This window comes from Ceratina calcarata, unplaced genomic scaffold (assembly GCF_001652005.2).
Source record: "Ceratina calcarata isolate Rehan_Ccalc_2016 unplaced genomic scaffold, ASM165200v1 scaffold379.2, whole genome shotgun sequence".
Classification (NCBI taxonomy): domain Eukaryota; kingdom Metazoa; phylum Arthropoda; class Insecta; order Hymenoptera; family Apidae; genus Ceratina; species Ceratina calcarata.
The window spans coordinates 678,790-694,350 of NW_017161115.1; the positions used below are offsets into that span (position 1 = coordinate 678,790).

Here is a 15,561-nt window from a genome sequence, read left to right on the forward strand (position 1 = left end):
GGTATATACTAAGTTTCAGTCTTTCTAGTGTTAATCGCGTGACTATTATAGGAAATAAATATAATATTTCATTACATTAAACGATGCGGTTTAGGCACACAGAGTTTGTATGTTTTCAGCAGATGTTCTCTGTACTACATAAATGCATTAAACTAGAGACTATTAATTAAAACAGTTTTAAACTCATGACACGCGTTATTAAATTTGAACCAAAGGAGAGAGGACGATTTCCAGTGTTACGACCACTTTTGCTCGTCCCTGATTTTTTCACAAAGCGGTCTCATTTCCACGCGCGGTCTCGCAAGAGGTTTCGAATAAAACTAGCTTGATATTAAAAGAGCTTATGGACAAATTGAATTTTTCTCTCCTGTGGAATATTTAAGATGTTGCGCGGGATGCTGCAGCATTTGGAAACCATCGCCGCGGTTATAGCGCTTGATGGAACCTTTTAATGGCAGCCCGATCCTCCAGATTTCTCGTTGCATTATTCACGCGCTTTATGAAACGCGCCCGTAATTGCCAATCCAGCGATCATAAATAATCATTACAGTGGTAAAACTCGCGGAATGAACATCGGTTCTCTGTCGCCGGCACGTCGCTTTGAGATTCGTTACAAATCAACCAACTAATTACCGTGAATTAATCCGAACAGATGCGGCGCGCGCGAGAAATCAGATTGCTGATTACCGAATTTACTCGCGTCGGGCAGATTCGTTCTGAATAAATTATGCCACGTTACGTCAACAAGAAAGGCGTTTACCCGACAGGGAATACATTAATTATTACTCTGGTTTCCAAAACTAAAACATAATTCGCTCGTCCGCGGATTGATATGTTCATTAAACATAGTGAGAACTACGAATCGAATGGAAAATTATGAATTTCTTATTTAAATCATGTAAAACGGAAGGCGTCAGCCTGGTTTCAATTTGTTTTCATTCCAGTTTACATCGTGATTCAATGATTCTCATTGCCCGCGCCGATTGTGCTTCGTCGCTGAATTTACATTTTGCGCGCGATCTCCTGAAGCGCTCTCTATCAACCCCGGAATTTATCACCCCGCTCCTCGACGCATTTGCAAAACAGAAAATTCGCTCGCCCGTTCTCGCGTTTTCAAAATCGTTAGCAACGAAGCGCTGCGCCGGACGCAAATGAAGCGTGTTTTCATGAACGACGAACAATGTTTCATGATGAATCGTTGATTCGTTAAACGCACGCTCCAATAATTACCGCGTTCTCTAATTTCATGTACTCGTACGCAAGGGAGTTTACAAACGTTACAGTAAATGTATGTCTATAAAAAAATCGGACAATTACTTAAACGATTGATCATAATTTATTTCGATAAGAAATTCTTATTGTTTTTGTATATATATTTTGTCGTCAATATATATCGTCAATACATATATATATATAATAACAAAATAATATCGTCACACAAAATAAATAATACTGTAACATGGTTAAGAAATAATGTAATTGTACAATGATTAATGATTTCGATAAATACTTGAAACGACAGATGCTGTAATTAAGTGGTTCGAAGAGAAACAGGTTTAAATTTATTTGGTACGCTTGTAGTGAGATTGATTTCAGGCGAGTGATTTTTTAAACGACTTATCTGGGATAAGGGGAGCAAACGATCGCTCTCTATTTTCGTCGCGGGCTCGATAAATGGATCAGCCTCTGGCTACCGTGGACCCCGTAGATAGCGGACGGCCAGGAATTTGTCTAACGGATTTCGTTCAATTTATTTCACTCTCCGAGCGCCGGGCCACGGTAAACTAACTTCCCGGGCAAGATAATCGCCAACTCCCTTGTCCCTATCAAGTTACAATTTCCTTTACCACAGAATGATAATTTATAAGGATTTCTTTGAACATATCCGATGTGTCGTTAGAATTCCCTGGTCTACGCTTTTATCGGGCAATTCCGCGGAGTACAAATCGCAGATTCGATGGAAGTACCTCATTAGGTTCGAAAAACAAGCTCGTGAACCGGCCTCGTGGTCGTCGCGACCATCGACTAGCTGGCTCGGATTTTATTCGAGTTTAATTCAATGTAACGATTGGCTCTCGCGAGCTGGGAGAAAAATTTCAAGGAACTTGCGTGGCTTCTCTCGTCTCACTAAAGAAAGAGACAAACCGTTACGAGTTTCTTGGCGATAATGCGACTTCGTGTTATGTATTTTCAGTTAGCAGTTCGCAGACTGTCCGGCGTCGCGTTCGAACTACGTTTTTGTTCGACGTCCTGCGATTCTTCTTCGAAAATAACATCGGTTACGCATTAAGGCGATACGTTATTCTTTCTGCGTGGAAAAACATTCGACCGTCGCTGAACCAAACGTCGTCCTTGTCCGGTGAGATAATATTGGTACGAAGTATTTTTGCGTCACGAATGATTCGATCAAATTCAAACATAGAGAACGAAGAGAAATATGGGAGGAATTTCGAAATTCCGATTTGTCTCGATCACGTCGTTCGACGATAATTCTATCTGCAGGAACGCTTTTAATCACAGATTGATAAAGAGAAACAGATATTAGAGACAGGAAAAAAAAAACGGGGGGAGGAATGGATCGACGCTCTTTGAATATCTATTTTTTTCCCACTGCTTTTATCTATCTCGAACCGTAGCATCCCAGCCCTTCGCACCTTTGTCAGTCGAGCATTCTTTGTGATTTATGATTACTCGAAGCATGTTGAAATCATCCTGAAAGCCTCGCTAGAATCGATCATCGTTCTTTTCAGATAAAAGCATGCTCATCTCAGCCGGTGATATATCATACGGTCCTAAACATTCACGAATTACTTCAGGTATTCACCGATTTCAATAATAACTGCAACTATCCAAAGTGCATTCGAAAATCCGAAATCCTGTGAAATATTTAAAACATTTTTCCTCGTTCGAGTGCCTATGAGAGCAGAAATGTCGATTTTGGAATTCGATCTCGCGTAATGAAAAGCTACTACCCGAATCGTCCCGGAATTTCGCAACATTCCGCGAGCCGATCGAACGAGGACTGATTTTCGCTTATAGGGGCGATTCTGCAGAAAGCTCGCCCGGTAGGTGGTTACGTCAGCTCTTACAATAGCGGCATCGATTGCGAGCATTGTCCCTTCTTTTTTTATCGTCCGGCCTATCTGGTCACGTGCCGTCGAGAGCGGATCCGCGAAATTAGGCGGCGCGGCTCGTCCGCGCAACGACCGAGTGAAATACATTAATACTTCGTCGCTGGGAGCTATCAACACCAGCCCGCGTACTCAAATTCATATTTACTGCCTGTTGTTCTCGTTACATCCCCCACTTTTTTTTTTCGGACATTTCAGTTCGGTACACTGTTACCAGTCGCAGTTATAAATCAAAGACCCGCGGAGAATTACGAGACTGATATTTTCGAGTACTATTTTATTATCTCTCCGGTACTCGGCGGCGACAGCGCGCGACGGGCTCGATTCCGTGACTGCGAATAAAAACATGGTCTAATAAATTCGGAGACAGCCAAAAAGCTGGCAACGCTTCGCGGATCTCCGCGGAAATTTAATAAAGGACCAGAGGCTCCTTTCCTTTTTTCACCCCACCTCCCTCCTCCCTCGGGGAAATTTCGCGTTGCGCACCGATCGTTCCGGAGAGCGGGAACGGCGTCAAGTTTAATTCGACCGAAAGTTGCAAGTGTTGCCAGCTGCCGAGGAAGCTTCCCTTTTGACCCGACGAAACAGTTCATAACTAGGTACGCACGCTGCATAGAAGCCGTTGTGCAACTAATGGGTTTTCATCGAAATCAAACGGTACGCAGGAAATATTTGCGATACCGTATATGAAATACGCGTCAAACGCATGGAAGATTATTAGATAATCAGTGGTGATTAACAGGCGCGGTCTGAATTAATATGAAATAATATAATCGAATAAGTATTTGTTCGTATGCATGTGCGGCTCGCGCGTGCAGAGGGTGAATTAGTGACGCGGACTTTTTCAAACAAATTGCGAGGGTAATTACTGGTTGGTTCGGGGCGTCATTTGTATCGTTCCGGGTGAGGTAATTTATTCGCGCATTACGCGGGCCGGTGCGTCCGCGGCGCAGGAGAGCGAGCCGAGTGGCCGAAATTGTAAAATTGTTATTGGCGGTCCAAGTCCGAAACACGTCCGTCATAATTTACATCTCCACCGGCCGCACACGCCTGACCAGCGCTGGATATTAAAACTTGCGCCATTGTTACCAGCGAACCTCTACCACGTCGATGTGACCGAATGCCGAAACGGCGAAATAAACCGCATCGCGTTTCGATCACGTGGAAGGGACAGCGAATATCGGCGTGAACGAGAAGGAAATTCAGTGACAGAACGACTGATGTGCCCGCAAGCAAAACAAACAAACTTTCGTACTACGGTGAGTGGAGTTACGTAAACCAACAGATGTTGGTCCTGTTTACGTGCCTCTTTTACTGAGAGTATCTCGTAAAGACACTTGTGAACGAGAAGTGACGTTTTTGTAAATACATACGAGAATAGAGGACACGATGTGTTTCAAGTATTAAATTACTGTAATAAATGTAGAGACGTTGTAATATAAAATATTTCACTCCATTTTGTCAGTTGTTTTTCCAATTGAAGAGAGAATGACTGTATCATCTCGATCGATCTCAAAAGATCGAATTCTATTTGAATCTTCAGTGCAAATCAGTACATCGAATATTTTCACCAACGATGTCAATAAAAATCGATAGAATCGAGCGAAAACCGAGTGTCTTATCGTATAGGGTTAGAAATTCTACATTTATACTTGGTAGTAGCCATTTTTTAAATGGTTCTGCGATGTGACAAATGGTTGGATTGGTACTCACCAAGTGTCCACTGGCTGATGTCAAGTGTCGCCGAGCAGATCCGTGTATCGTAGGGCACGTATTCGATTCGAAACGAAGGATTTATTAATCGACACGTGACGACGATCGCCGGATGATTTTCGGAAAGGTGGACACAGAAGGGCATGCGTGGTCGGTCTTCGGGTACCCGCGGCACGCGTAAACATAACCCCTCTATGGCGGACGAATTTTCATCGCGACGAACGTAAACACAAACACACCTTATCGTGGCAGCGGCCGGCGCGCGACTGCCGCCGGTGTTTCGGCCGTCGACTCACGAAACGCTCCGAAATCGACCGAGTCTCGGACCCGAGCCGGCCACGTGCTGCCTAGCTTCCTACGCGTGCGCCCTGCCACGTGCTCCTTTAAGTAGAATAGCCAGGGTACTGGTCAGACGCTTCCCTTACGCTTTTTAACCAGTTAACTGTGTCGATCATTTTGCAAAGTGCGCCCCAGTGTGTGTCGCGATAATCAAGCGATGACGGATATAGCCGTCATAACACAAAATTCTGCCATTCTTCCATGACGTATATAGTCGTCAAACACACTTAACTGATTAAACTCTTTAAATCAAAATTGTCAAGCTTTCAGGCTAATTCTAAACTTGTCGCCATTGAATAAATTTGCAGGCCACACATTTGGTTTGTGTATAATTTGGAAATATTATTTACGTTAGAGATACGATTTCGAAATTGTGAAAATCGAAAGACAATGCATGCTCAACTTTTTTATGGACCTTTTATTATTCAAATTGGGCAGCGTATGATTTATAGCCCATAACCTTGGAAGGGATATTAACCCTTTTTTGTCGCAGCTTGGAAAGGCGTAAAGCTCCGGCAGGAAACAGTAACGACTTTTCAAGGGGGCGTCGAAAATTCAATTTCGACGCGAGTTATTATTACGCGTTTGCTCCTTGCCAGTTTTTCTCGCGTCGCGAATTCAGATTGGTTCGCGATCCTGTTCGTTAAATATGTAGCGCGATTCGACGCGTCCCACGTAAATAGTCTCCTTTGCTCCCGAGTGGATGAAAATTGCATCGCAGCTTGCTGTCTTCCGAGAAGCTTTATAAACAGGAACAGTCGTTCCGCGGATTTACGGGAGTTTCCGAGCGGCACTCGTTCCGATTAATTCCGAGACAAATTTCGAAATTTTATAGACCCTTCTATTATTACTCCCCTGCTCCGTCGTAAACCAGCCACAATTCGAAACACGTAGCCCTTGTTTTTTTTAAATAAAAATAGAAAATTAACAGGCAGTGTTTATAAATTAAGAAATGATTGTACAATTAATTTCTTGAATCTGTTCAAATATTTCATGTATAGAATTGACGAGAATAAAATGAATTCATGTCAAAGTCAACAAATTGTGCAAACGGAATGAAACGCGAAATTGTGTTGAGCCGAGGTAGCATATAAAAATCTATCACTTATTACGTAATTTACTATTTATTCTCTGAACACCAACCAGGAATAAGGAAGACACGTCGTAAACTGGAAGATTTCAGCGAGCTCCCCTAAGCCTCGGTAACAAGTTACTCCTATATAGCTTGTACTTCTATCACCCGTGATTTTCGAATACCCGCATCTCGCTCGTATCTCCCCGGTAATAACTTTCAACCAAAAGAGAAGTTTCCATCTTACCAGAAAGTAATTTGCGAGAATGAAATAACGAAATCAAGTTTCTATTCCACATACCTAACAAGTTTTTATTTCAAATTCATTGAATATGAAAGACGATGTGAAATGATCAAAAAGTTAGTGGATACCTCAGGTCTGATTTAATTAGAAACCCCATAAAACGTCGTGTGATCTTAAATCCAGCGACCCGGTTGATCGCCGGGGATTTTCAGGATCTCCCCAAACTTCTTCCTAATATAACCACGGCCCTAACTTACTTTAGCGCCGACCACTGTGCAAACAGCGTAGGGGCGCAAGCAGTGCGCAACAGGTCCCGCACATTTATATTTCCGCGCGGATCAGGACTATCACGCTTTCAGCTGGGACACGAACCCGCTGATAAACCGTAGGAATCGCGTTCGCAAACGGGTTAACCACGATTCCAGCACGACTGGCATCAGTTGCCGGCATATCCGGAGGATGGCGACGCGCTCGAACCCGCCAAACGCTATTTCAACTTTCACCGATTCTTTCAAACTCGGATTGTTGCGTAGAGGTATTTCTATTTTTCCCGTTTTTCATACTACCACAAACGTGCCGCAAGAATTTTATAGTGAACGTGACGGACCAGGTCATTAACATCGCCAGTGTTACTCTTGGGTGTTGAATTAATTTGTATAAGGAACTGCTGGCTTTTTAAAAACATTCTTCATAATTATCTCTTTTTACCAAATGATAGATGAGTTTTTAATATCAACAGTTGAATAATTTAAAGGTATTCGGGATAGGAACTAAAAGTAAAAAGTAGCGTCGATGGTAGGAGGAGCTGTTGGCAGGCGAAAGCAAACTGCGAGCTTATTTAAAGCGGTGACTTCCGCATCCGACTTCCGTCCTCGTCCGGATTCCGCGGTATATCCGCCGGAAATCCCCGCTGTTTTCCGGCTTGCCTCCAGAAGAAATTCGAGCGCCGCGAACAAATTTTCCTGCATTTGCAAAAGAGCATTCTGCGAACACAGTAAAACGTTCGTACACGTTAATATATTAGTATTATTCTTGCGAGTAAACCCGACGCGGCGGGCTTTCTCCTTCGATCGCCAACTCGATTAATTAACCGCTTCTTCCCGTATCGTTCAGAATTTCGCGCGAGTTGCGCGGCTCGATTAACATCAGGAAATATTATTATTCCGTTTGCGTTATGTCTGTAATAGAAAGCGTTGCGAGCTCGTAATGGGAAACAAATTGGCGTCGCGGTGAATACGCTCCATAGGCGTGTTGTACGGTGTAATTTATAACCCGGTCTTAGTTAGTCAGGATGAAATCCGTCCGCCCGTTAAATATCATTTTCGCGATCGACGCACGCGAGCACGATGACGGTCGTTCGGCTTCTACGAGCTGCAATATCACGGCAGATGTGACCCGCCCCAAACGGAATTGCTAATTACCGTTGTGTAATTAACCGTAATTGCAGCAATCTCGGCGCCGGCTTTTAACTCAACGGTAACCGAGATATAATGAACGGTAAAGCGAGAATATTAGAAACGGAGTTTTTCAACGTTTCCCGATATTACACCGGCCTGTGTTAATTTAATCCGTTCCGCCGCGCTCCTATCTGTAAACCAGTCGGCCTCCCATTTATTTCAACTGATTGAACGTTCTTTCAATTAAAAAAACTGTTTATTGCACGATCGCTGGAAAATCGACATTTAACAATATGTATTTGATTTCTCGCTTGTCTCGTTAAACCGATTTTTACTGGCTATTCTGGGAATTTTCAAAATGCTCGCACAATCCTTCGGTATTGGAAAATAATTGTAATAAGCGAATAATCAGAAAAGAGGATAAGATATTATGAAATCGTGGCTCGATGGTATCTTCGTTCACGACTCATCGACAGTATAATAAATGAATCTTTAATTATTCAGCAAGTTTAATTCGTCCCAGTCGATCGGTCGGATTATTCTTTTTCAATCACTGGTCCTTCTATTTTTGCCACTATTTTTTGCCAACGTGTCGAAGCGTTAAACTGTTTATTGCACCGGGAATGACGAGTTAAAGCCGATATACCTACTCGGGGAACGTCGATCAATCGGCAAACAAATGGGCCGTTTGCTCATCGTGTTTGGTGTCGCGTCAAGCCTTTTATGCTGTTCCGTTTAACTTATGGTTCCTCCGACCACTTAAAACGCCTCTTTCTCTCTCTCTCTCTCTCTTCTTCCTGGACTCTCGAATATATCATGGAAGCGTTGCGTAGGAATATAGGAAACAGCGGAAATTCAATACGGTTTCGCTCGTGGATATTTTTCACGGGGAATTAAAAAACATTGTTAATGGTAGCCGAACGTGACAAGGGAGATTCGTGTTGAAAGAAATTACTTTCCGAAAGAGCAATAGACAAAATGAAATACAATAATCGGTTTCACTAGCGTTAACAATAAATATAAACAAATTCTTAACACTTTCACAACCGTTGACACCAATGTGGTGTCATGGGTAGGCCAGTCGTTATTTGCCGGTGACACTCACGTGGTACCATTGATAGCCCAGACGCTATTTGCCGGTGACTCTCACGTGGTACTAGTGGCAAGCCACTTGCAAAACTTTATGTATAATAATGTTGATTATTGATTTATAATAATAATGTTAATTATTTCATGAATTCTTCCAAAATATTGCCGGCCACTGGCGACGTTTCACTGAGCAAACATGCCGTTGTGAAAGTGTTAAGATTAATCTCAGATTGTATCCTTCGTAAAAAAATTAATATTAAATTTTTATTAAATGTCAACATCAAAGATTGTTTATCTGTTATAAATTGTTGCTGCAAATAGTATGGAAATAAACGTTGGATGTAAGTACTATGTCAATGGAAAGGGGAATGTTAATGGGCGAAGTTCCACGAGAGAAAAGTATCAGTTTGCATTTGAGAAAAGCAAGGACGTTGATGGATGCGGATATTCTCCGGGTAGAATTTCTAGGGCGGAATTTCAAAGAGGAGCATGATTTCCGGCTGACAAGGTGCATCGCGGTGAATCCAGCGAATTTGTAAGTCCCCTTCTCACCCTCCGCAAGATAATAAATCGATTCAGCTACGTGGAACGTCTTTAAATACCGTTCTCAGCAATACCCAGACCAGTTAGACTCTTTAAAACATTCAGTGAATCATTACTAAAAACTGTGCGAGTAAATATAAAACGTTCTGACGTAAACGACAGTTTCGACACGTGAAAGTTCTTCGACTAGCATCGACACCTTGAACGGTTCGATTCGACGCACGCGAGGCTCCACCTACCCCTTGTTAACGGGTTATTTTTCTCTCCTTAGAGATACTATCGCCTCGGGTCACGGCCAGGAGACACGAGCATTATCTTCATCGCTCGATTCGACATCAAAGGTCGACTACGGAATGCTGCCTTTGAAACGAACTAACCGAAGGTACAATGAAAAATCAAGTCTATCTAGTAAAAGCGACATGAGAAAATTTTTTAAACGAACAATCAAGATTCTGTTAAAGAAAAAGTGATCTGGAAATCCAGTCCGATCGGGAAACAGAGGCGTGCGACGTGGCGATGATACATCACGTAGCATAGACAATCAGAGACGGAGATTCATCGAGCGTTCGTGACTTCGCGAGGCGGTAGCCACCGGTGATAACGACGCAACGCCACGATAAGAACCGAAATTCGCGACTGCACCGCTACACCGACGTACTCGAATTCAACTCGGTTTGCGTCTTCCTACGTGCCGGAGATTCGATACAAGCCGTTACGGAGTTCCTCTATCTCCAGCGACGTGTGCGAAATTCTTCTACATTGATGAGCTTGCAGTTCCACCGGCGTGATCTCTCGCGAATAGAAGATCAAATAAATTCAATTAGTCAGCGAGGTTTATAATATTATATAATCAGTTGATTATTATAATTAATCGAGAGAAATCACTCGAAATGAAATTATGTAACACAAACTTTGATACGGGTTGGATAATGAGATTATTTAATCATTTCGAATAGAATAGAGATAACTGATAAATTATACAAATTAGACACACGATATCCTGTGGGAACTACACCTGCTGCAGTTGACGGAAACATTTTATATGCAGCAGCTTAATAAATGACTGACTAATGATTTAAATTGAGCGTGTACTAAGTGAAAGTGGATGTACCCTGTCAGGTATTTACAGTTCCTCGGTTTAACGAATTCGCGGCGCCGTTTCCAGCTGTTGGAATCGATCGCGAGCGATACCCGGCCATCGGTTTCCCATTCATTCTCGTTACGATCGTTGCCATCCTTTCTTCACTCGTTTAATTTGACTTTCAAATAACGCCGGTACCCGTCCAACAGTTCACCGCACCGCGCCGTCTCCATTAAATAAACGTTAACTCGAGATTTCCTACCGTTTCCTTCCTCCGGAAGGATCTATCAAACTCCCTTGAATCCTTCAATTAACGAACCAGCAAGAATCGTTCCCCACCGTCTCGTTTTCGCCATGGAATTCGCTTCGAGGCCCAAATAAATTTTAGACTGATCGATAGCTTACTCCTGTCGGTGTAATATTCCCGAAGGCAAAACACTTCTCCATTATACAGTAGCCAGTGTGCTTTTGTGCTTAAGCTCGGCCCGGAGGCTTATCGCTTGGCACACGGGAGACGTCGTTGCATCCCGCCTAGTGCCGGAATTGTTTCGCTCGGCCACCTCGCTTCGAATGCCAACTACGGAAGCGCGAGTAATCTAAACCATTCCCAAAGATAACGGAAAAACAATATAGGGCGACAAGACGCGCAGTTACAACTGCTCCCCGTCCGTCCGGTCGATAAATTTCCGGCCAACTGTTCCGGAAAACACGACGGTTCCAATCCCGATAAGGGACCAGTTTAATCGCGAGCTGTGAACTAAATTAACCGATCTCCCAATCGATCATTATTGTACATGTTCGATCTGAAATTATGTGCATATGCATATTTCAGTAATTAGTGTTGTGGCGTGTATATTAACAGCCAATTCGCCCTTGCGTCAACGAATTCGTAATTCATTATATTTATTTTTATTTTCTGTAGTTTTCTCTTTTCTAGCTTTCTTCAGTATTTACGATTTCCTGCCTTTTCTTCAGATTTCTCCGCTCTCAAGGGTTCGTCCGGGCCTGGTTATCATCAAGCACATTTGGTGACCAGACCTGGGCGACCTCAAGGACTGTTCTTCTCTTTTAACTTTCTCTTCGGTTTTTTCCACTTTCCTTCTTCGTTTCTTCCATTACTACTATCTTTCTTTCCATGTAGTATGTAAGTGCGGAATATCACGTCGGGGTCACCATTAATTGAGTCAGTTAGTCTTAGGCCGCCGGATCGGAATCTGTCCTGTACCATCGTCCGTGTGAAATAAATAATTGAGAGCGAGATTGAGTTAAGTTATTTCCTATCAACCGCCTCAGTGTAACGCCGTTTTTCCTTTCAGTGTTTTAATAATTTATATTATGTTTCATAGTAAGTCAATGTCCATTAAATAGGATTTACTATTTTTATATATATATATTTATATATTATATAAACAGTTTATACTTGAAAAATTAGGAACGCAGATTTACAATGTTTGAAAAAGTGAAATGCAAATTCTAGTCATGCATAAAGTGGCACGAATCATTTGAATAATATCTAATGTTTTATAGGAATTGTCTATTAGGTACGTTTGAGCGAACATTTTCTATGCACTTAATACCTTATCCTTTTTAAATGAGACGGCGAAGCTAATTTTTGTAATTCTTGAATCGCTGCTGACCCGTATTTCTATTTTGCCGAGTGCATTAGAGACCCCGTTGAGCGTGTCGCGCCATTACGAGAATTACCAGGCCGCTTCGCTCCCTCCTCTCCTGTTTTCTCCGTGTTACCGTAAAATTGCCCCGTTTATTGGGATTCATTGTTGTCCACGTGCGCTCGCCGGTATTTGCGTCGCAGAACGGGGGATGGAACGTGTCGAATTAATTCCCGTCGCACAATTCTCGCGCGGACCGATAAAATACGACCACTTTGCTTCGTCGATTAATAGATTCCTGAACGATGTAACCATTGCTTGTTATCCTGTCATACAAGAAACAATAAATTTTCTATAAATGGAATTGTTTATTTATCCAACTAAATCGCAGTTCATTCTTTTGATTTGATTTGTTATATGAATGATTTCCGTAGGATTTGTCATTGAGATTCCTTCTTGACAAATATAGACTCGAATCACCTAAACTACATCATGATGGATATCTGCAATTACACTGCAACACGAATTTCCATTTTATAGGGAAAGTGTACTGTGAAAGTGTACATGAATGATCTCGATGGATCGGTGCTACATTCCCAGCGTCTGTTTCATTAAGGATGTATTNGTATAGTCAATACATCCTTAAACGGGGCTATCCATTTTGAAAAGGATGTTTATGCGTACGTTGAATCAAGTATTGTTCACTTAAACAGTGATCCTGGATGTGAGTTTCATTTAACGCAGTCAGAATTGCAGCGAATCACGATTTCCCCGTCGTCCCCGCGCAGCCCCGGGTGCCAAGTAATCAGATTCAGAGCGTTGGAAATGCTTTCACGCGATTCATTAGAGCACCATTTATATTTGTCGATAACGAAAACTGGATCAATTAGGTCAGGCCGCTGTTAATAGCCTGGTTTCTGATTTTCAAATAGTAATCGAACGCTGGAAATAGTTCAGAAAAAACTCCAACGAACCGCGCTCGACCCTTCAACGTTGAAGGATCGTCCATATTAAATTCAGTTAAAACAATTTCGAAACCAATTTCTGATTGAACGCCGGACGGTTGATTTTTAATTGAGTTGAAAGAATTCAGTTTTTCATTAAATCGCACAGAATCATTTTGTAATTGAATGAAGAGTTTGTCTTTCAATTGACGTATCCATGAAATTTTGCTCATTCGATTTTCTTATTCCAATGGAATAAATACATTTCCCAGTTTTTACGAAAATTCAGATTTTCGTAACAAATGTATTTCATTTCTGCATTTCATTATTCATAGTGATAAACATAGTCATCGACAAAGGACTATCGATTGCCTTTGCCCAGGTAGGTGGAAAAATGTTTGCACGGTAAAACAATATGCCAGTTAATATTATTTACGGTTCGTTTTGTCCGAGAGAAATGAATTTTTCAGCGCGTTGCGCCGATTAAAAAATGTTATTCGAGCCCCGTTCCCGTTTTGTCGTGATTCGATCAATAAATGTATACATGATCTCGTTTTGTTTTTATTAAATTGTAATCGGACGGTTGTATTTCGAGCGGCACGTGTACTTTTTCATCAAGGTTGCTCTAAATATAAAACCGTAACGGGGCGCGATGGTTATTGTGAAACCCCGCTGTCAGCGCGCAATGTACATGCATACAATTCTGAACGTGTTTTATTTCTCTTCCCCTGCGACGTAGCGTGTGTCCGTTTAAGAAAATTCTGACGCGTGCTGTATCGCGCTCTCATTTGTGTGAGTACCGTTGCGTCAATCAAATTCGTGCGGATAATGGAACAACGGAAAATACACAATATTTGTTATCTCGTAATTCGCGTGCGAAGATGGAACGGTTCAGCGTAAGTCGGAGATATAAAAGCGGTCTTGTAATCGATTTGGACATTCGAGAACGTCCACTGAAATCTCAGATATTAAGTGAAATTCGAGCGGATCGCGCAGAGGTTTGAATCATGAACGGAATGAAATTCGTTTCTACGTCTCTGTTGCTCGTCGTCTTGCTGAAAGTAAGTGAACTAGTTTCTGCTGCGAAAACATGCGTATGACTTTGACGTATTACGTGTAGTAAACGGAATTGAAACGAATGAGTCGGGATATGCATTTATCACGAAAGATATTTTTCCATATTAACTGAGAAATATTAGATGGCCTGTGCCGTGTTTTATTAACCCTCGTATCATTCAAGTAGCATAATTCATTCAAGAAAATTTATTGAATTTTTTAATGAAACATCTATTTCTCTCATTCAGACGAATCATGTGTCCATGGTGGGTGGCGAACTCCTCGGAGAACCGAGTCACGCAGAGTTAATGGAACAACTGAAAATAATTCGACAACTGTTGGAGCTGAACTGTCAAAGTCCAATGCAATCAATCACTTCGTTATTCAGTACTGAATCCACATCTGACAGCGCCACTACTCCAGGGTTCGACTTCAGTCAGCTTCTTTCACAATTGACTCAACTCAACAACGTATTGAGTGGCTTCAGTGGAGACGTCTCGTTTTGGTCTCAACTTCCATGGCTCAACCTAAACTCACTCGGTGGTCAAAGCAGCGCAAGTGACGCTGGATCTATTATCAGTCAAATTCCTTCGATCACTTCGAACGTGGTTAGCAGCGCCAGCTCTGTCAGCGAGAGTGTAGCCGACGCAACCAACGCAGCGAGTCCTATTCTTTCTCAACTCCCTTCGATTGTTAATGGAATTGCCGCTGCCAGCGGAAGTGCATCTGAGAGTGCATCCAGTTCTGGTGTCCTTTCTCAGGTTCCTTCGATTTTTGGAGGAATGACTAGTGGCAGTAGCAGCGCATCTGAGAGTGCGTCTGGCTCTGGTGTTCTTTCCCAAGTTCCTTCTATTCTTGGAGGAATGACTGGTGGCAGTGGCAGCTCATCTCAGAGTGCATCTAGCTCTGGTGTTCTTTCCCAAGTTCCTTCCATTCTTGGAGGAATGACTGGTGGCAGTGGAAGCGCATCTCAGAGTGCATCCCAGAGTGCATCTGGCTCTGGTATTCTTTCCCAGATTCCTGGACTCGGTGGGAATGGAGGTCTTGTTCTGCCCCTGCCGGGATTAGTCCAAAATTAAGAATTACAATTAACGTTGAAGACAACTGAACCACTAGTTGAAGATTATAATTATAGTATAAAATTGTATTCGATTTGCATACGGCAAATCAAATTATAATAAAGCCTAAATATCAGCATATAAAACGTGAATGTTTATTTCCCTATCCAATGACGGATTAACACGTTCCGTGCCACGTGTACCACCGGTGGTACACGGTAAAAATCGGATCGACCAAAACTTGATCGTCAGGCCACGTGTACCGCCGGTGGTACACGCAGTCA

General features: G+C 42.4%; 3 protein-coding genes across 8 annotated transcripts in view; 2 read left to right on the top strand and 1 right to left on the bottom strand.

Moving 5' to 3' along the window:
• LOC108625896 (glutamate receptor ionotropic, kainate 2) overlaps positions 1–5,114 on the bottom strand; it is a 107,117-nt gene extending 102,003 nt beyond the window's left edge. For all 6 annotated transcript variants that reach the window (XM_026814340.1, XM_026814337.1, XM_018026226.2 and 3 more), the window contains exon 1: positions 4,845–5,114. The gene's annotated coding sequence lies outside the window, so the exon portion shown is untranslated. The remainder of the gene's footprint in view (positions 1–4,844) is intronic.
• Positions 5,115–9,335: 4,221 nt separating this feature from the next.
• Positions 9,336–10,065, top strand: LOC113464461 (uncharacterized). The gene is made up of 3 exons (XM_026814347.1): positions 9,336–9,520; positions 9,800–9,910; positions 9,990–10,065. The coding sequence occupies exons 1-3, from the start codon at positions 9,336–9,338 to the stop codon at positions 10,063–10,065; spliced, it is 372 nt and encodes a 123-aa protein (XP_026670148.1).
• A 4,516-nt stretch (positions 10,066–14,581) lies between these two features.
• Positions 14,582–15,298, top strand: LOC108625874 (cysteine proteinase 4-like). Its single transcript, XM_026814348.1, has one exon. The coding sequence runs from the start codon at positions 14,582–14,584 to the stop codon at positions 15,296–15,298; it is 717 nt and encodes a 238-aa protein (XP_026670149.1).
• The last annotated feature ends 263 nt before the right edge of the window (positions 15,299–15,561 follow it).

Coding starts and splice junctions, on each gene's coding strand:
- LOC108625874 (XM_026814348.1), top strand. CDS start 14,582: ATGCAATCAATCACTTCGTTATTCAGTACTGAATCCACATCTGACAGC.
- LOC113464461 (XM_026814347.1), top strand. CDS start 9,336: ATGTCAATGGAAAGGGGAATGTTAATGGGCGAAGTTCCACGAGAGAAA. Junction 9,521..9,799: donor GCGGTGAATCCAGCGAATTT/GTAAGTCCCCTT, acceptor TTCTCTCCTTAG/AGATACTATCGCCTCGGGTC. Junction 9,911..9,989: donor TTGAAACGAACTAACCGAAG/GTACAATGAAAA, acceptor ATTCTGTTAAAG/AAAAAGTGATCTGGAAATCC.